This window comes from Motacilla alba, chromosome 5, assembly GCF_015832195.1.
Source record: "Motacilla alba alba isolate MOTALB_02 chromosome 5, Motacilla_alba_V1.0_pri, whole genome shotgun sequence".
Taxonomy (NCBI): domain Eukaryota; kingdom Metazoa; phylum Chordata; class Aves; order Passeriformes; family Motacillidae; genus Motacilla; species Motacilla alba.
The window spans coordinates 11,656,461-11,677,385 of NC_052020.1; the positions used below are offsets into that span (position 1 = coordinate 11,656,461).

At 41.1% G+C, this 20,925-nt stretch overlaps 1 protein-coding gene across 8 annotated transcripts in view; it reads right to left on the bottom strand.

The window, feature by feature from the left end:
- TUB (TUB bipartite transcription factor) overlaps nt 1-20,925 on the bottom strand; it is a 211,733-nt gene that overhangs the window by 30,964 nt on the left and 159,844 nt on the right. For 3 of the 8 annotated variants that reach the window (XM_038139851.1, XM_038139853.1, XM_038139854.1), the window contains exons 4-8: nt 14,908-15,045; nt 6,369-6,536; nt 2,036-2,107; nt 1,012-1,133; nt 72-263 (exon numbers count right to left, since the gene is read on the bottom strand). In XM_038139851.1, coding sequence (XP_037995779.1) covers nt 72-263; nt 1,012-1,133; nt 2,036-2,107; nt 6,369-6,536; nt 14,908-15,045 — 692 coding nt within the window. The remainder of the gene's footprint in view (nt 1-71; nt 264-1,011; nt 1,134-2,035; nt 2,108-6,368; nt 6,537-14,907; nt 15,046-20,925) is intronic. The other 5 variants (XM_038139852.1, XM_038139857.1, XM_038139855.1 and 2 more) reach the window with 5 other exon arrangements.

The following is a 20,925-nucleotide window of genomic DNA, read 5'->3' on the forward strand; positions in this document are numbered from 1 at the left end:
TCAGATTTTTATTAATTTTTGTTTTTTAATATTCAAATGCAACTGGTATGCCATTCAAGTTATGTTATGACCTTTTTACCATGCTCCCTTTCCAAGTGGAGGTAATAAGTAGGGTACATCCCTCGGTCCATTCCCTTCTTGTCTCTTGTGATCCTGCACTTGACGGTGACCCCCTGTGGGGCAGGTCTGACAGCAAACTCCTCCAGGTCATCCACATCTATGAGAGGCTCATTTGTGGAAGGGCTGGGGGCTGAGGCCGCTTCCTGAAACAATAAGCAAAATTCAGGGCTTTTAAATTTCCATTTACGAGATTACAAGCACAAAGGAACGGGGTTTGATAGAAGTTGCACTTTTAAAAAGTCAAACCAAGGGCCATGTTATCTTGCTGGTGCTCTGTGTACAGACCCACCTGGTGGAGCAGAGCAGGGTGACTGCACAGACAGAGTGCTGTACAGGGCTTAAAGAGCAAACCCCTTAAAGAGCTCACACCTTCCCATCTCAGCACACCCCTTCTGTCAGAAAGGCTGTGCTCAAGGATAGGGGTGGCCTTTGATGGAAGGAAGAAATGGGATAGGAAGACTTTAAGCTCCAGAGAGATCTAACAAAGATGGGAAGTCAGTGCTGTATATAAAAGAGCAGGGCATTATCAACTGATTTAGTAAGAGCTTGTGATTTAGAATATTTGAACCAGCCCAGGGTGGGAAAATGCCCAGAAAAAGTCAATGGAAACAAAAGATCCTTCTGAGCACCTGCAGGAGGTAGAAAGGTAAATATTTACTGTTTCCCTTTCTCTTCATTCAAGTACAGGCAATATTTGCCATTCTTTTCTCCAAGTTGTTATTTTCATTGCTTGCTCTTGCGAAGCCTGAGAGGTAGCACAGTCAATCACCTTGGAGAGACTCTAGTGCATATTAAACACAGAAAAAGAAAGCCAGGCCTGTCCTGAGTGCACCCTGAAATCATGCAGTTCATAGCAGTATGCACACCCCTTCTTCAGCACTCTCCCCTTACCTTATTGGATTTCTTGCTCGTGGCAGAACCAGGCCGGGTGTTACTGTTTAACTGTGAAGAACTGGAGCTGTCTTCATCCTCCTCATCTTCTTCCTCATCAAAATTCATGCTACTTGAAATGCCTGAGGGGAAAACAGCACACTTATATGAAACAGTGATAGATTAAAGCTGCCCATACCTGCTGTAAAACACCACTTATCAGACTGCTGCACCCTGAGGCTCACAGGTGACTGAGGGGGTGTGTGAGAGTGGTTCACTGTGTGAGGCAGAGCATGAACACATGGGTCACACAGCAGCTCTCCTGAGAAGCCTAAACATTCAAGTAAAAGAGACAGGAAACATTATGGTTTCCATTCCACAGAGAGGATCAAGTTACCCAGTGATATAGGAGCAAATATCTGGTTAAGAACTAAATTCAGATCATCTTCATCCAATCAAGTACTTCAAACACAACACAAAACCATAAAGCTGACATTGGAGCTGAGAGGACAACCTAGCACAGCCACTTGGAAACCCTCACGATTAAAATACAAGCCCTTGTACAGCATGCTTTTAGCTGTGTGATCTGCTGAAGAGCACATCTTAGACCGGGAAGAAACATTCACATCCAGGAATGGTTCTCCTGCATCTTATTTCATGTAAAGAATAAGCCCAGGCCAAAGGAACTGCCTCACAGCACTTGAAAATTTGACTTAACAGGAATTCAAAACCTCAGACATTTCAAAGGGAAACACAACTTTGAACATCAAATAGGTCTTAGCAGCAAAAAGCATCAATGGTGGGACGTTTGCCAGGCCTAGTTTTTCAAAGAGTATCATGCAGATGAAGCCACCTCATATCCAAGTTCAAGCTCTCTGAATTCTATATATTATAGGCTACATTCTATCCTTTAAAAAAAAACAAAAAAGCATCACTTGGTCCAGAAGTCCCATTATGGGTAAGTCCAATGTGGAAGGGTACATGAAATGCAGATTTCCAGAGCCAAGCATCATGGACATAATTAACTTTTTCCTTCTGTACTCACCAGGAACATGATCCAGGGCGACAAGACTGGATTGGGAGGTGGAAGAGGACCAGGATGTATTTGCATGGGGATCTGGGAAAGGAAAAAATCCAAGGGTTTGATTCTGCAAACCCTTCATTGAGTGAACAAGCGTAACCTGGCAAGAGGACTCCACACAGGGCTAAAGGCTTCTGGGATGGGGCCACAATGCTGCTGCTTGGATTCACAATTTCTGCACTGCACCATCAAATTCACCTTCTAGCTGCTTATACCTGCTGTGATCTTCACTTTCAGTACCTTGAATAAAGTGAAAAAGCGCTGGATCACAGAGCTGAGGCTTCAGCAAACATCATTCACGCTGAGCAGTTGTGCCACCAACGCTTCTGTGCGTGATGTGCGCTGCATGGTGGGGTTTGGGCCTACTTTGGAACTCTAACAAAATAAAAACCCTCAAACCTGACTGGCATAAGTGACGCACACAGATTCTACACAATATTGAGTCAGTAACATTGAAAGAAGTATTCAGATTCATATTCAGATGTCCTAAATTCTACTTCAGTCCCTGTGCCTACTGCGTCCTCATCATCAAAAGATGAAATCAGGCTCTCTAAACTGTTTTCTGGGAACTCCAGGGATATGCATAAAGATTTTATTTTATTGTAATTTAGTCTTCTAAAATATTAACTTGGTCTGTAACAAGTAGACAGGAAACCAAACTGATGTACGGAAACATAAACAGCAGATACAGACTCAGTAATGGTTTTCTTCAGTTCAAATTTTGGAACAGATGAAGCAAAAGACAGCAAAAAAGGCATTAAAATACTTTTTGCTTTTATTGCTGCTTCCAGTAACTTCAGTGCATATCCCTTTAGAATATCCAGATGCACACTGCAGAGTGAAACACCACAGAGTAGGAAGAGCGAGGGTATAAAAGTAAACCAGGAGCATAAGCAATGCTTGCATTGCATTCAGCTGCCCTGTGAAAGCTCTCATTATCCACTTCTTCAGCTCCCCCAGTGCTGACATACACCACAGAGCACAACAGCAAAACCTTTCAATAGGACCTGGTTATGCAAAGGAGGCCTGAGTTCACAGGTCAACAGATATTTTCAAAGCCTGTAGAATTCATTCATTATTAATCACATACTCATTAATCACAAGCATTATTTCTTAATAAGGACAATCATGTTCTAGGCTCTATGCATGGCTAATGGACACAGTCCATCTCCTCAGCTGGCAGCTGCACAATAAAGCCATAATTCATATCCACAGACAGAACTGGTTTATTTCCACACCTGTGCTCACTATTTCACCACTTTAGTGGTGAAAATTCTGTGCCAGCCTCAGAAACATCTGCACTCACAACCTGCAGGAGAAAATGCTTCAGGGAGCTCCTGTTTTGGAATCCAGAAATGAAACTGTTCCCCTCCCTAAATCTCAAAACTTCAGGTGGCAAAGAAGAACTAAGACCCAATTGCTCATTCCATGCCCTTTACAGAGACATATTGGAAACTGATAAGTGTGAGGACTACAAGTTAGTTATTCAGTGTTAAAACTTATGGAAGTCTGACTCTGTCCTGGTGACTCATTTGCCAGGGAGGAACTCTACAGATTAACACTTTGGAAATTAAAAAGATGAATATTTTCTACAGGAGGAAAATTATTCTAGGATGGCAATTTCCAACAGATGGAGAAATCAAATAAAACATTTGGCATTTTCTTGCAAGTGGCATATTCTTTTCACACTTGGTAGCCTATAACCTCTTGTCATGTTACAGAGCTTGACTCATTAGGGAAGGAGAGACACGTGCTAAGAGAACTTTTTCTCCACCAGGTTAGTGCCAAAGAGCAGAACAGGCACGAACTCGGGCTATGCAAATCCAATGGGATTCAGCTTTTGCCACGAGACCAGTTAGCATTTCATAGAATCATAGAATAAGCTCAGTTGGAAGAGAACCTTCAGAATCATGGAGTCCATCTCCTGGCCCTGCACAGGACACCCCAAGAGTCACACCATGTGTCCCACAGAACTGTCCAAATGCTTCTGGAACTCTGTCAGGCTGGTGCTGTGACCACTGCCCTGGGAAGCTGTTCCATTTCCCAACCACTCTCTGGGTGAAGAACCTTTTCCTAATATCCAACCCAAACCTCCCATGACACAACTTCAGGCCACTCCCTCAGATCCTGTCACTGTCACCACAGAGAAGAGATCAGCCTGCCCCTCCTCTTCCCCTCATGAGGCTGTTGAAGACCACAATGAGGTCTCTCCTCAGTGTCCTTTTCTCCTGGCTGAACAGACCACGAGCCCTCAGCCACTCCTCATACAGCTTTCCCCTCCAGACATTCACCATCCTCACAGCCTCCTTTGGACACTCTCTGACAGTTTAATGTTTTTTCTATACTGTGGCACCCAAAACTGCCCCCAGCACTTGAGGTGAGGCTGCCCCAGCTCAGAGCAGAGTGGGACAATCCCCTCCCTTGCCCGGCTGTGATGCTGTGCCTGATGCCCCCAGGACACAGCTGTGCCTCCTGGCTGCCAGGGCACTGCTGGCTCCTGTGCAGCTTGTCATGGACAGGTGCCCCCAGGTCCCTTTCTTCAGTGCTTTATCTTTGTGCACTTGTCCTTCTGCTCCTATTCTATGCAAGAGAAGCCCTGATGGGAGGGAACTCTAAACTCTTTTCAGGTGACATACCAGTAAGGACATGCCACAAGCAGTGAAGTGGCAGTGGGAATCCACATGAAGACCTTTATCTCTGCATAAAGTATCACATTACTCAAATATGTGATACTCAAAACTTTCTCAAAGCAAGCATCCTCTGCAAGCAAACACTATACACATTGTAAAAATAATTTACAGAGATGCTGCTGGTGTTATTTTAATACCTGTCTTTGTGTCTCACCCAGCATAGCTCTGCTGTTAATAAAAATGAATAAACCTCAGCATCCCCATTTAAATAAAAGTGTCCCCCTCACCTCAACTTGAAACACACTAGTGGTTCACTCTTAGCAGTGTCTGTTCTGAGCAGGAGTATACTCAGACCTGGTAAAAAAGGTTGTATCATATGTTTGAGAATACACAGAAGCAACACAAACCAAAAAATTTCCACTCCGTTTCTATTAAAAATAAACACAAATTTGGGGAGAATAAAAATATAAGATAACCTGGCAAAAAGCCATCAAAACGAGAAGTGTCCCCCAGAGTAAAAATCTGAGTGCTGTGACCTAATTTGTAAAGTCTGTGGGTATTTTTTTAAGTCAATCAGCTTTAGTTTAGTAGGGTGCCTGATGATTAAATATTCTGAGCCATGGTCTAAGGCAACACAATCACCACACAGATCAGAACTTGTTAGTCATGCCCAACACCCCTGCAAGTCAAATGCCCAGGAAATAGCGCACTTGGAGAAAATCTGCCCATTTCAGTTGGAGCTGCTCACATCTGCAGGGTAACGTCCCAGAAAAAACGAATCTTAGTGAGAACTGCTCTGCGGACAAGAGGCAGCATTTAGGTATGAATAGTCCATTCTACGCGAGTCAAGTTTGCACTTACATTTTGCTCTTAATACACAAAGAGTTTATTCTTAAAGCATCAGAGCACTCTTGGCTTGAGCCATCTTTGCTTCAAAAGCTGTACACTGAAGAAGAACAACTCCAGAGCAAATGTCTTCAGAAAACGCTTTGTGAGGGTTTGGGAATTCTTATTTTTTTCCTTCCTACGGTTCGTGTCTAAGGGGAGATAACAGTGCAGGAAGGAAGAGGCAGATGCATGAATGTGTACATATACAGTCTATCTCCCAAAGCATGCATGCCTCTGGAAAAAGAAAAATAAATTCCAGAACATTTGAGGACTCTGCGTGGGAAATGCTGCAGAATGTGGTGTATTTTTCACCTCTGCAACCCTGAACAGACACTACGAAAACATGAACAATGTGTAACTGACTGCACCACTAAAATTAATATTCTAGTTTGAATGTTGCTATTTCATGCTGTTTTTTAACCATCAAGTAAGTGATTTCCAGAGTTGTACATTATAAAAATGTGAACAGATGGATGTGAGCATTGGCATCTGCCTGGTACCTTAATAATGGCACTGCACTGCAGATGGGGAAGTCATCCCTGAGAGCCTGCAGAGCTCTTGTTCCTTGGGACAAGAGGGAACTTCATTTTTTTACATTTTTTTTAGGTTCAGGGTTTTGGATTTTTTTAGGAAACAGAACAGAGCCTAACAGGCTCTGAGGAGAACACATTCAGAACTAACAAATTGTGCTTAGGCTAGGGCTGACAGTAAGAATAGGAAGCTGAGTCAATGTCCATCAAGCAAGCAGTGAGAACATGAAGGAAGCTTTAGCTGCTTACCTTTCTTCTGCATTGCTGCTCTAAGATCTTGCTTGCTTTGCTGCTGTTGGCCAGTAGCCACTTTCTCACCATCATCTTCATCATGGCTAGACTGCCCAACAGTGAGAATCTGCACTTGACTTCCTATCTTCTGAACATCATCTTGAAAAGCAGCTGGGCCATCAATCCCTGTGAGACAGCAGCAAAAGCCTTAGTTGTCTTTGTGTCAAGAAGTTACTGAAAAGAGAACTGCTCACTCACAAAGCCAGTAGCTTTTCTAGGAGTCACAGACTGGATGTTCACATTCAATAAAATTTCTACTTAAACAAGACTAAGCCAGCCTCCAAGGCAAACATTTTACTTCCCACATACTGCACAGGAGAGTCTCCAGGAGAGGATCAGGATTTCACTGGTGCCCTCCTCACCCCAAAGCACACCTGCCCCATGCACCAGAAACACTGAAAACTAAGCAGAAAAGAAACACACTGGAGAGAACTGACAAAGAAAACAGATACAATTTTCATAAGGGCACAAGGTGATCCAGAAACAGATGAACCTGAGTCCCAGGTTATGCCATATCCCCATATAAATACCACTGCTGTCATGAAACACTTTAAAGCTTCAAAAACCTGGAAAATTCACAAGTAGATCTGGCAGTGTATCCAACAGAGGGGCAGCATGTTAACAAGCCTAAATATATCTTTTGAGTTAGGAAAATTGCCATACAGTTAATACATCAGAGCAAATCCAGAAGGAAAATATTACATATTCCCTGGAACCTCCATCCTCTTGAGATGCACCAGATCCTGAACAACCTTCTGTGAGCAGGGATGAGGGACTAGACAGTGCCCAGAGGCACCTCCCAGCCTCAGCCATGCAGTGATCCTGTGGCTCCTGACCACAGCCAGAAAGAAATTATTTACCTCCCTATGGCTGTAAATCACCTCCCAAGAGAGAAAAAGAAAATAAGAGGGGGTGCTGCTCTTACCACAAGCCAACTTCATTTTGTTTCTTCAGGATAGTGAGGCAAAATATCAGACTGCAAATGTACTTTAGCTCTTAGTGAAGACATAGAGCTGGAATATGTTACTAAATCAGCTATAGAAAAATGCACTTCTGTACCTATAAAAATGGTAATATTTTCATGTATAGATATAATAAACAGCATGAGCTGTACACTGCTGCTGTTGTGAAATTTTAGTTAATAAGCAAGCAACATTGTGGAGAGTCAGCAAGCACTACAAAAAGCTAATTCACTAAAGGAATATGGTGCTTCTCACACCAAACAGAGCTGAATAAACCCTGTGAGAAGGAGCTGCAGGGATTGGAATTTTTTTGGACTGTGATCTGCAGCAGAAGTCTCCAAGAATACCATTTCATCCTGCTTTGCCAGCAGCTGTCAACTTGCATTAAAAGGCAGCTGGATTATACATTTAGCACGCTTAACTGTACTTTGCAATATCTGCTGTCACTGCCACTGCAATATGAAGCATAAGTGGGAAGAAGAGTGGTTCATATCCCCAGGAACAGCACTGGCTGTGCAACCACCCAACGAGATGCAGTCTGACACTGCAGAGGTGTTAAACCCACAGAGTTCAAGACCACAAGGAGTTATTGCTTCATCTGCATTACACAGACCCTGGCAATTTCTGCACCAAACCTGCAAATTCTGATTCACTCGCAGCAAAGCTAACAACAACGACTAACAGCAAATAAATAATCTGTCCATCCAACCTTGAAGGGCTAGATAAAGTCTGTGGAAATGTCTCTGTGACCTTGCTACGATGACAATTTCAGAAGCAGCGCTGCATGATACAGAATGAACAGTATCACCTTCTGTGCTGCAGGTATAATATGGCAGTCAAATAACTGCATTTTTCTTAAATTTTATCCTAGGAGAAGCACCATGCAAAGGTGGTCTAGAACAGACAGGTAGCTGCTCAGATCCTCTGTGGTATTTTTAACACCTTTACAATATTAACCATTATCATTACAGCTGCTGCCTAAAGATAGGTTCTTACCTCAATACTCTGAATTTCAAAAGTGTTAAGCATCCATGAGTTTACAAGATGCCTCATGCATATCATACCTAGCCCCTTATTAAGCACTGGATGATACAAACCTAATTTTGAGAACGCTTTTGAGAAGGAACAAAACACCTTAATTATTCCTCTTCAAAGCAGACATTGATCTGCAGCAAATGAAATGCCTTCAACAGCACTGGAGATTGCACTGAGGCTGCTTTTCCCCACTGCCTGCAGAACATCTGCACTGACATCCCATGCTGTCAGGAACATCGTGTATTATTAGGAGTCAGGACAAAGGCTACACTGGCAGGGCACAGTTTTAGAGAAGAAAAATCAATTTCAGTGTTCTGAAGAGTTGCATCACTGGTAGAGTGTGTTATTAAGCTTTAGGAATGGTTCCACTGGTGAGCACATTTAAGGGAATGAAATATGTAGCAAGACACAGAGGATTAAAAAAAAAGGGAGGAAAAAAGAACCACTGCTGCATTAGAACACTGTAGGTGGCAAATGCAGCATTAGCTACTTAATTCTTGTGTGTGTACATAATCTCTGTAGCTACACATGCATGTGTAAAATGGGATTAAATGCAGGTATACATACACATTTTTCTATAAGTGCATCTTTGTGAGCCATAGTTCAAAAGGCAGCTTTGCCACCACCTACCAAATGTCTGAAAACATCTGAAAACCCTTCCAAGCTTATGTAACCATGATATTCAAGATAGATCTCTCCACCTCTTTGCCTCACTGACTCTTTTTCATCCGCTCCCTAGAAGACTGGTTCTCTGTCTAATAAAATAAACCACTCATCTACAGTTTCTGTGCTTAAGGACATGGCCAAAAGAGGCAAAGAAGCTGAGTGGGTTGTGCCAAAAAAAGTTTTTATTGCTGTGGTCAGCATTTTTTACAGTGCTTCCCAAAAATCAGGCAGGGAGAAAGTCTGACAGAGACAGTGTTGAATATCTGCTAAGCAAAAAGGGGAAATTTTGAGAGGCAAATGTGAAGGAGGGCAGAGAGGAAAGAAGATTGGAACAACCCTCAGAATACCAGTCCCATCAGAAAGATCCTTTTAGTACACTTTGGCATGATCATGTCACAGATGGAAACCAAAGGTGTCAGAAATGAAAACAAAGCAATACTGGAGAAAAAAGAAAAGCATCAGTAAAAGAGCATTGCTAGCATTTATAGCCTGCAAACTACTATTCATCAATGTCTGTGTTCTCTTAGATCTAAATCTTCTAGACACTATTTATAAATAGGCAGCACCAATCGTTTAAAAGCTGGTAATCTAAACTACTGAATGGCAAACAAGATTATGATCAGGAAAGGAACATAGCAGAGAAAACAGGTAAGTCTGTCCCTGCTTTACAAACGAGGAGCTGCAGGACAGGGAATTTCTTGTTCTCATTTCATAGAGTGTTTAAGGCACAAGTTTGATGTATGAAGCTGGGCACACTGCTCACAGATCAGGAATATGATTAATAATATGATCTGCCCTTTGCAGATCAGACCTGGAGAATTGACCAAGGTCACGCAGGAGGCCTCTGGAAAAGAACACGCATTTCCTGAGCTCAGTTACTGCTCTGACAAAGGAGTCATATCCTTGTGGATAACACCCAAGGCTGTGGCTGCAAACGCTATTCAAGATCTCTGCAGAGCAGCTCTCCCTCCAGCTGGGAGGAGAGAGCACAAGCCTTCAAAGGATGGCCTGCTCTGAGGTCAAGGACACGGAATCCCAGGGAAATCTGAGACCACCACAAATAGTTCCCACCTTTTAGAGAACCTGGCTTAAAGCAAACCCTGCTGTCAATATTTTCTAAGGCACTTCCCATTATATTCCTGTTCTCACAGGGGCTGTGCATCCACCAATAGGGGTTCGAGCAACTGTAAAATTACAAAGGGATTTGTGGAGAGGGAAAGGGAGCAAATAGAGAACTTTTTTTGAAAGGATGTCTAGAGGTGATTTATTCCAAACCTCCACTGGGCTATTGCTAGCACCTGATCAGGGCAATAAAAGCAAGTACTTGAGCACTAAGCTCTATACTTACTTTGATGAAATCTAAAACAGTAAACAGGAACTATACATTCATAAATCTTTGCCCTTAGGATGTCAAAATTACTTCTTCACCATCAAGTTCATGTGTTGCCAAAGCACAGCCTGAAATGTTTGTCAGATCTAGAAATTACAGGAATTTTCTTGGTAGAAATTCACTTGTTGTTCCTCCTACCCTTTTTATTTAGTGCTCAGGGAAGCTGAGATAAATCTACTTCACATGAGCTTCCCTCCCCCCAGAAAGGAAGTGCTACAGTGAGAAATGATGCTCCTTACCCAACAACTGCTGCTGCTTTCTGAGCCAGCCAGTGTTAATGTAGCTGCTTGTTACATAGGAAAAGGGGACAGGATGCACAAATCAAAACACTCAGACAGGCGTGAAAGAGAGAGAAGAAACAGGGAAGAAGCCAACCAAATCAAAACATGGAATAGCCACCCTGGCAGGAAAAGCTCTGTGTGACAGAGCTGCTCCTCGGCTTCCCAGCTCCCAGAACGTCAGCAGCAAATACACAATGTACCACTTACATTTAAAGTAAAATTTCAGTGAAATTATTGTTCATTTTGATATTTTAAACACACCCAGTTTCTGATTTCACTGATGAGAAAGAAATCTTCATTTATGTTTTCCATGGCAGTTCAGAGCAGAATCTCCTAGAATTTTCTCAGAGTGTACTTGCATAGTCTAAGTGCAATAGTTTTGGGAAGAAAAACCAAACCCAACCAACCATCAATAACTTTTCACAGAATGATTCCTGAATTTTCATATCAGATTTCACTTTGTATTAACTCCTGGTTTCTCATGCTCTTCTGGGGTTTTTTTTAAAAGTTCTATTTTCTTCTTCCTGATTCGCCTCATTCACTGCACACAGCCAAAAATTCACTTTATCCTGTATATTTATTAACTTCTTTGTAACCCTTTCTCTTATCTTACGGGGAAAACCCCACCAAACTAAGTAATGACACCACTATGTACCTGTAATACTTTCATTAATCTCCTTTTTTAAAGACTCATCAAGATCTTTGATAGCTAAACACACTCTGGTTCTGTAATATTACATAGGGTGCATACTTTTCATGGGTTCTTACTGCAAATATTGTCACTAATTTGCATCATTTTTCTGTTGAACCACCCAGCACACTGGGTTCACTGTCATCATGAATCACCCCAATCTGCCACAAATCAAACCAGAATTTGATCCACCATCTCCATTTGAAAGATAACCATTTTATATATGCATTTGTTACATCTGGAATTTTTTTTTTTCCCAATACTGAATATTTTGCCAAGCAATAAACTCTGAGACTGAAGCTTTCAGAAATACCAGTTTAATGAGCTAAGCTACTACAAAATGTCATCAATTTACTGCAGTTCCAGGCTCTGTCCCACAAAAATTATGGTTCTTTTTAAAAATAGGCACAGTGCACACTGCATACTGTCATTAAGAAATACCAGTAATAATCACAGATTTAGAAAAAATTGCTGAATACCATGTTACCCATCAGAGAATTACAAAGTGCACTGACATGAGCAGTTAGCTACATTCCTTTTCCTATGCCAGTGTAACCTCATTAAACCTGATATTTCTCTCACGTTTGTCTCCAGCACATTGTTCTGATCACAGCTTCATCACTCTTCAAGCCACTTAAAAAAGCATTACACATCTAAAACCAGAGAGCAGTCATTACACTACAGCTTCAACAGCTACTCATGTATAATTCAACAATTTTTGCTCTGAATTAGCTTCTTATTCATAGGATCTGGTCTAAGTGTTCTTTTTTCTTAAAACACAAAGAGCTGGGCTATGCTTAGAAAGGGAAGGTCCACTACAGTTAAATACTAACAAAAACCTTTAAAATGCTATTTTAGCATCTTAAGTGCACTTACCCCTCAGCATTCATCCTGCTCATTTACAGGACATACAAAGGTTACACTCAGAGTGGAGACAAACCTGAAGTGATTGCCAAGCTAAAAGCACAACCTAAAATTTCCCAAGATTTGCTCTAATTACCAATGAACTCCCCCCAGCAAAATCTCTTGTGCTAAAACATGGCATAAAATCACTTCCCCTTCATCCATTTTTATAATTAGATCTGAAGTTATTAGCAAATCCATTCAATACCGTTATAAAAAAATCTTTTCTTAATACTCACATCTATTTTTAAAAGTAACTGAAAATTAATACAAGTTCCACTACAGGGTTCTGTTACCACTTGCATTTTCTTCATTCCTAAATTCAAAATTAGCCATGTCTGTAGTGGATTTATCAGCAAAATCCCTCTGAAATTTTAAGGATGCGTTTGGTTTTACTTTTACATCTAATAAAAAAAATATTTTGCAGCTTTGATAAGGATGGAAGACTGGAAATCCAGTCATAATCCTCCCAAGTTTACAACACTGTCAATGGCAAACCAGATATTCCAAGGGTGAAATTATACATGAATGAACAGCTAAATCCCAGTGTACAGAAAAAGTAGATGAGCTGGATGAGAAGCTATGTATGCTCTGAATGTACTTTGACTGGCTTTTATTGCTTCTAATCATCAACATGAACTTCGGGAGAAGAAATATTCAGCATTTTCTTTGCTGTAATTGACATATAACTGATGAATAACACCTGCACGCTATGAAAACTTGGAACTGATGGGCAAACGCTGAAGGCCAGGGAAAAGCTCTTATAGCAGAGCAGGATGAGCAGTAAGAATGAGCAGCAGCAGAGGCTGAGGTTTCTTGGGCTATAAATATTAGTTCCCAACACGTGGAGCAGTGTCAGTATGCCAAAGTTCTCAGTCTACACAAAGTGACTTAACTTTCACTGACACAACTTGCTTTTATTAACATAGGCTAACGTTTGCCTGCTTAGGGGATTTTTCACAAGATGAGTGAAATTATAACTGGCATGTGAGAAAAATACTAGGTGTTACCTGCTGTGGGATAATAAAAAAAAACTGTGCAGCACAATATCTTCAGTTCTGAACACAGTACAGACACAGGCATGTCAAAAGAAGTATTATATGAGATAAAACAGAGCCTCAAGGCTATGCCATAACCATGATTGAAGTATTAGCTCACATAATGCTCCCTTTCAGGTTTTTCTTTTAAACTAGCAAAAGAATTTTTACTCTTCAGCAAGACATACCTCAAAACAAAATGTGGCATTTGTATTACCACACTGCAATGTCATTACTTTTTACATTAAACTGGGAAACGTTTGCTTTCTGCTCATTTATTTTGCCAATAGCTTTTACAGTGAGTTAATTTTACCTTTGACACACACCATCTTTTCTCAAATATATGAACAGCCTTTAGCTCAGGGCCAGGCTCTAAAGCCTGTATAACCTAGAGCTTCCCTTGCAGCCAGAAGAACTACAGACAGAGAGACGCTGTAGATTCAGATCTCAAGAATTAAGCTGCAACACGCAAAGGATTGGACTAAGGTAGGCTCAAGTCCTGCAAAATCCCTACAGATAAGCCCCAATACATTGACCTCAATAATTAACCTTATTAGTGATTGCTATCTTTAAAGAGACTTGTCAAGGATATACACTACTTTCTCACTGAAGCAATAGTGGAGAAACTGTTGGACATGCACCAGACAGGAATATAGCACAGCCCAGGCAGGATAGGGTTACAGTAGCCTTATTCAAGAACTGCAATTTGTTGGAAAATTACTTCATTTCATTACTCATTCAGCACCACATAAAAAGGAACTGTATGCAGTACAACAGCCTCTCTTTTTCTGTGAGTGTACACACACATATATACATGTATAAATTTAAATACCAATAAAGTTGCTCATTACTTCTTGCACCTAGCTCAAATTGTAAATCTAAGAGTGGCAATGTCATTTCTACCTACCCTTTTGTCACTACCAATAGTGCACTTTTTTCATCTATCTAGTCATACACAAAGTCATTGCAGAAAATTTTTCATACAAACACCTCCCATTTGTCAGCCAGGTGGAACAAAGTAACACTGAAGCACCAACTTTAAAAACCCCTTCGAGGGTGTTTATCTCAGTTTTGTTGAATTGATTTTCAAAATGTCCCCTTAACCTGTAATTTGTATAGTTTAAACCTCACTCAGAGTCTGGACAGAAACAGCTGCAATTTAAGGCTGCTTCTCCAAACAAGATTAGTTTCAGATAATCTAAAAAAGCAACACTCTTATAAGATTATTCTCTTTTTTTTTTTATCCCTGCAGGAAAACACCATCATCTTTCCTTCAGAACTTTCTTCCTCCTCTGCAATTTGAACAGCACTCTCCTCTGGAATAGACTCCATTTACAAACTTTTTGACTCCAAGGCTATACATGCCCAGACACGACCAAGTCACACACACACTTTCCAACCTCAGAAAAATTACAGGAAATTACTTTTAGACAATTTTCAGATTTTCAAATAAATTATATTAAAAAACAAGAGAGAGAATTGACAGCAAAATAATGAATTTAACATCTGACATGCAGCTGCATGCAGCTAACCTTTGTGTTTCCCTTTTTTCTCCTTTCTGGTGCTGCTACTCTGACAGCTCGCAGCTGCTGCCTTGGTTTTTTTAGTTGGTTTCGGAGCTTGGGCGTCCACTACCACCTTTACATCTTCCTGTTCAGCCTCCTGCACTGCTTCAGAGATTCAGGGTACCCCACCAAAAAAGAAAATAGAGAGAGAAGAGAGAAACAGAGAGAGAGAGACGAGAGAATGAATTGAGAACTTTGCAAAGGCATAAAAGAGAAAGCAAACATAGCAGAGTTTGGTATTTCAGACAGTTCATGCAGTGAGGAGAGACAAGTAAACCAGAAATTGCAAAGCTGGAGTAAAAAATCTGAAAGTGTTAGGTTAGCTAAGATATATTTCCTTACATTTTTCTTCCTCACAATAATATATCAACTCCTAACTTCCAGTCCAAAAGTGACATCTGAATATTACTGTGTTACTGAGCTATTGTAGGAAGTAGAAGTAAAGCTCTGCCAGAATGATCATCAAAAGTGGCGGCATGAAGGCAGAAAAATTTTATTTTGACTTTGTAGCATCCATGCATAAAGCTACATCCTAACTCTCTAAACAGGAAATCATCTGAAGGTCACTTTCAAAGCACATCTTGCACAGTTGTGTAACACAGAATGATGAGTAGATTGGCCATGCATTTTATGGTGAAACTATGCCCAAGCTGAATTTAAAAACTCTTCCTACTTTGTAGCATACCCAAGTTAATTAATTCCTTGGAAGGACTCTCTACAAAATATGCATGGCATAAATTGTGTCACCATAATTCACGCAGTGTTTCTTGTTTTCAAAGTAAAAAGAGGCTTTATCATTTTCCTAAAAGCACGACACACTTCGAGGTCAATATTTGAGTCTCTGAAAGCAACACACACCATAACTCTTTCCTCTGGCTAGACCAAACCTCAAAGTTAGATAAATATCGCAATTGCCTTTGTGAAATGCATAAAGAAACTGTCAAACTTCACACCTCAAAGTATAGGTGGTCACCAAGAGATTTTGGGGTTGGCTACTGGTCACTGGTAAGTGCTAAGCCCCACTGGTTTCTCTTCCTGGCACATGGGCCTCCCACCCTTTCTTTTTCCCAAAACTAAAGTACTTTCTTTAAAACGATAAAAAAAGTCCACTAAGGACCATTATGGGAAAGAACTGGTTCTCCTAAAATTACTTTTGAAATATCCAGACAAACTTCTTAAACTCCCAAAAGACTAAATGATTCTCAATGACGTGTGGGCTGACACTTTTCTCTCTCTGAAGGGGAAAATTCTCCCTAAGCTTCTGGTCTGTGAAGCAACTTTCCTCTTCAGCAAATCCTGCAAGTGCACGAATAGAAATAGAAATGCCAGGGAGATTCTCAGAGGAGAAAGATGAAACAGATTTAGCCATGTCTGTGTAGACTGCAGCTCCCAAACCTGCTGCTACCCTCCCCAGCACAGCAATCTGTTATGAGTAGCATTGCATTCACAACACAGCAGGCACCTGAGGCACTCAAACGCAGGCTCCTTTCCTCATTGTGCAGAGGAAGGGTTCCGTTCCACAGAGAAAATACATTAAATTATTACAGGAGAGACTTGAAGTCCAAAGAAACAGCTTGTCACCGCCCAGTTTTTTATGTCTGCCTTTGTCAAACACTAATCACAGGACTGCAATCCCTTTGCTGAGTGGAAAGGAATACTGGAAATGAGTAGGACAAAATCAAAGGAGTGAGTGCACAGGGAAAATGGCACATAAAAGACAGTACACTGGGTCCTAGCTCCACGGGCATGGCAGCCTCACACTATGCAGGGAACCAGAGTCAGCTCCCCATAGTCTTTAAATAGGGGTGATTTGCCAACCCAGCATTTATACTACATTTGTACCTCAGTCTCTCTTTAAACACTAGGCTGCGTTCTTTTAATTGTTTTGAAGATGATAATCCATGTTATAATTAAATTCAGTACTTTACAAATGATCTATAATAAATAGCCAGGCAGGTCTCTAAATCATTTAAAATCTGGCTGTATTCATTCACTCAGAAGCACCACTTACTTGGTCCAAAACAATGATCAATCAGCAAAGGATGAAACTTTCTGACATTATTAATTGCAAAGTTAAAGACTTATCTTCTCAATCTTGCCAGCCATTCTTTCATCTTACAAGTAAAGATGTTTTTGAGTCACTTTTGCCTCAAAACTTCGAGCAAGAGGTATCTGATTATAAGTTCAGTGAGGGAGCTCCAAAGCCCAGAGAAGAGAGTATTTCCATTGCTTTACTCTGTGAGGCAGAGAACAGGATTTCAGCCCAGCAGCCATTCTGAGCATACACCTTGGCTGCAGTCTGTGGTAAATGGCCCTTTCAGACACAAGTGATGGAGGCTGCAAAATAAGATTTAAATCATGAAGGTAATGATACTGTGCCTGGGCCCAAGAAAGGAATTGGCACAGAATGTCCTATTTCTAAAGGATGCATTTCTGAGCATTACCATTACATTTAAAGTACTGCCTCGATAATAAATCCAAATTTAATCCCAACATGCCATCTCTACCACAAAACCATCTCATTCTTAGCTTTTAGCTATTTGGTAAATAGCAGACCTCAGCTAAGGCTCACCCACTCACTCATGTTTTCTCTGGTGTTGTCTGCAGATACCAAAGAAAGTTTGCTTTCTGTACAAATTCAGTTCAGGGCATATCCTTGCATTTAGGCAAGCTCCTGTCAACAGGCTAGCCAGGATTTGGATCCTTGCAGCCTGCAAACCCAAAGGGACAGGTCTGTGAGCCTTCCCTGCTCAGCTGGTCCAGCAGGCTTGGATGTAGAGTAAAGTAAAAAATCCTGTTTTCTGTTTCCAGTGCTCTCTCCTGCCCTGGAGAGTTGGAAGGAGGACCATTTCCAAGCCCTGTGTACTCGCTCTGCAGCTGGTCATTAGCACGTGCAGCTTTGAACTTCTCCAACCAACATTCCTTCCAGGCTGCCTTTGTGGAGATGAAGCAAGTCAGAGAGGCAGTGTTTATCCCCAGCCACGTTGTCAGGGGATCAAATGTCTCCCCCTCTGCCCTCTGCTGCATCTTTGGATCATTATCTAACAGACTGACAAGAATTTCCCTTCTCAGCAGGATGGAAACCTTGAGGTCAACTCTAGGCTACGTTCTCCACAGGCTCTAGGTAGCCCATAAAGCAATTTACAGTTCCCTGCAAGAAAGCCTGAATAAAGAAAATGAGATAAACTGGCTCCCCAAATAATATTAATTGATACAACAATATGATTACATCCTTTGCTGGACATCAAAAAGTTAAAAACTGTGATAGGCAGCACCAGAGGATAAATAAATTAAGAACCTTAAATGCAGCTATATGGGGATGAAATTTCAGAGACTGTCACTCAAAAATGCATTAATTTCAGTACAGCTACCCATTGAGGCAGCTTTAAAAATCCCTACTGATGTTTTCTTAAACAGCAGGAGACTAGATTAGAAAATCTATCCTGATACTTCATATGCCCACCCCAGACAGATTATTAACATCTTCACTTCAAAAACCCAGAGATTTTCCTTTTCCATAAGAGTTATTTGTTTGTACTAGAATTTGCATTCAGACAAGAAAAAAATGGAGGAGCAAGTATTGTAGTGAGTCAACAATCCAAACAGAAAAATCCACTGGACTCTCAGATCTGGTATTTCACTCTAGTTTGAACTTAATAAATTGTAAAAAATGGTTTTGAGATAAATGCCAAGCTTACAAATCAAACAACTGTGTGACTTTAATTTCAGTATTATTCATCCACGTTCATTAAATCAAGTACCTACTACTAACCTCAACAGAGTATGAAAAAAAAGTATTTCTTGGGAGACAGAAGGGAGCACAGATTGCAATATTAATTCAGGATGTGAGATGAAAAGGAAGAGGAACAAACAGCAAACAGTCTGTTAACATAATCCAGGTGAGTATGGAAGGGCTTTGTCAAGGCAGACAAGGGCAGTGTCCCAGCTTTGCCTTGCACCACCAATGGCCTAATTCAGGAAAGAGGAAAAAAGAAACCTCTCCATGGACCAGTTCTGTGGTGGACAACATTCCAGGCTACAGGGATAAAGCTACAATGCACAGCCAGATAAAAGGAGGCAGTTAGTAAGCATGAGGGTAAACTATGATGCAGACAACCCAAGTTCTTTTTCAACTCTGTAAATTACCCACATATATTTATATGAGTGGATGAAAATGTAAAACATGCCTTTCCATCTGGCCTTCATGATGAGAAGTTCACACAGGAAATAAGTTTCAAAGCAGCATGAATGAAAATGCAGATTTCTTTTTGCCATTTGTTTGACCATATTTCTTGATATGAGTGCTTGTATACTCTAATGATCTTAGAGAAGGAAAAAAAAAATCTGTGAATCATAACTTACCAATCTCTATCACATAAAAATGCCATGTGCTAAAAAAAGGGTGCTTTTGATCAGTACATTATGCGAAGAATGAAGTAAATGAAAAATCACAAAAAGAAAAAACAATTCTAAAATTATGCAGTCTGTCTGGAAAACACTTTAAGTAGAAAGAGGCTGAATGAGACAGTGAGGTATGTCAGGCAAGCATAACGCAAATATTCATTCTATTTCCCAACATCCTCTCAACAATAAAAGTGACACCCAGAAAGAGTACCATGCAAATAAAGACCTACTACAGTTCAGTCAGGGTGTACCTTAACAACTCAGTGTGAATTGGATGTCCTTTACTTACTGTTGCCTGAGAAGCTCTTGTGTTTCACTGTAAGAATGGCTTGCTGCTTTTCTTTGTGAAGTTCTAGTCTTAGTCAGTCTTGCTGCTTATTTGGGCTGTTGTTCATTCTTAGTTTATTTAATCAACTTAGATTCTGAACTGGTCTAGTATTTCTACAATCATTTAAAAGACACTGGAGTCTTTAAGAAATAAAAGACAGAAGAGTCTATCAAACCCATGATGTTTTATAGTGCAATTAAATATTTCTGTTAGTTTTACACAGATCATATAAATAGTTAAATACAAGGATCTGAATAAGGACAAGGACTTTGGTGTCTTAGTTACTGGTTAATCCCATGCAAAGATTTGACTTCTGCCTCAAAATACTTACAATCAAAGGCATTACTCCTTCAGCTAGTAATTTACAGTCAGAGTCCAGATTCCCAAAACCTTATTGCCAATAAATTCCCTAAGGCTCCTTGCAGTTTATGCCTCCAACAGTGATGTGATGACCAGGCTGATGTTGCAAACCTGAAAATACACAGCAGTGAAATAGGATGGGCTTTTTAGTGCTCCAGAAAAAGGAACCAATGCACTTGGGAACTTGGTGCTGCTTAAGGACATTATTAAAAGCTCATTGGTCTAAGAGTTCCTCAGAGAGAACAAGTGAAGGAATTAAATAAAAGATTCTTCTAAACCCCCACAAACCTGCTGCCTAATCCTGGGCAGGGGGAAGGCAAAGGAAGCATGTGAAGTGGAGAGTTGATAGCAATGAACTAGACTTTGGGAAAGCAGACAACTAATAAGGAAAGCTAAAACGATCTCTGAAAAACCTATGCCAGGAAGATGAAAAACAGTAATAAATTACATAATTACTTTGTGATCCTGGAGCCTTGAAGGCACGACTAGGCTTTAATTGCCCTGACCAGTCTCACTGGGGGGTTCCACCCACACCCTGCCCATGGGCTTTCTTCCAGCTGAGCCCAGGGCTGTGCTGGAGGTGCTGTTTCCCAGCCTGTCTCCTGGGAGCATCCCAGCACTGCAGGCAGCTCATCTGCCCAATGGAGATATGTGCCCTGCAGCATCTCTTCTCCACCCTGACTGGTGCCCTGCAGGGCCCTGGCTCTGGTTCATCCCTTGCCATGTCTGGGACTGCAGGGAATGCTGTTGGCAGCCCTGCCTGCCCTGTCTGCAGCCTCTGGGATGGGACTCTGCCTGCCAGGACATTTCCTGTGCTGGGGGATCCCTCACCTCCTGGCTCCTGAGATACTGCCCAGGACAGAAAACAGCTAAATATCAAGTAGTAACTGAAA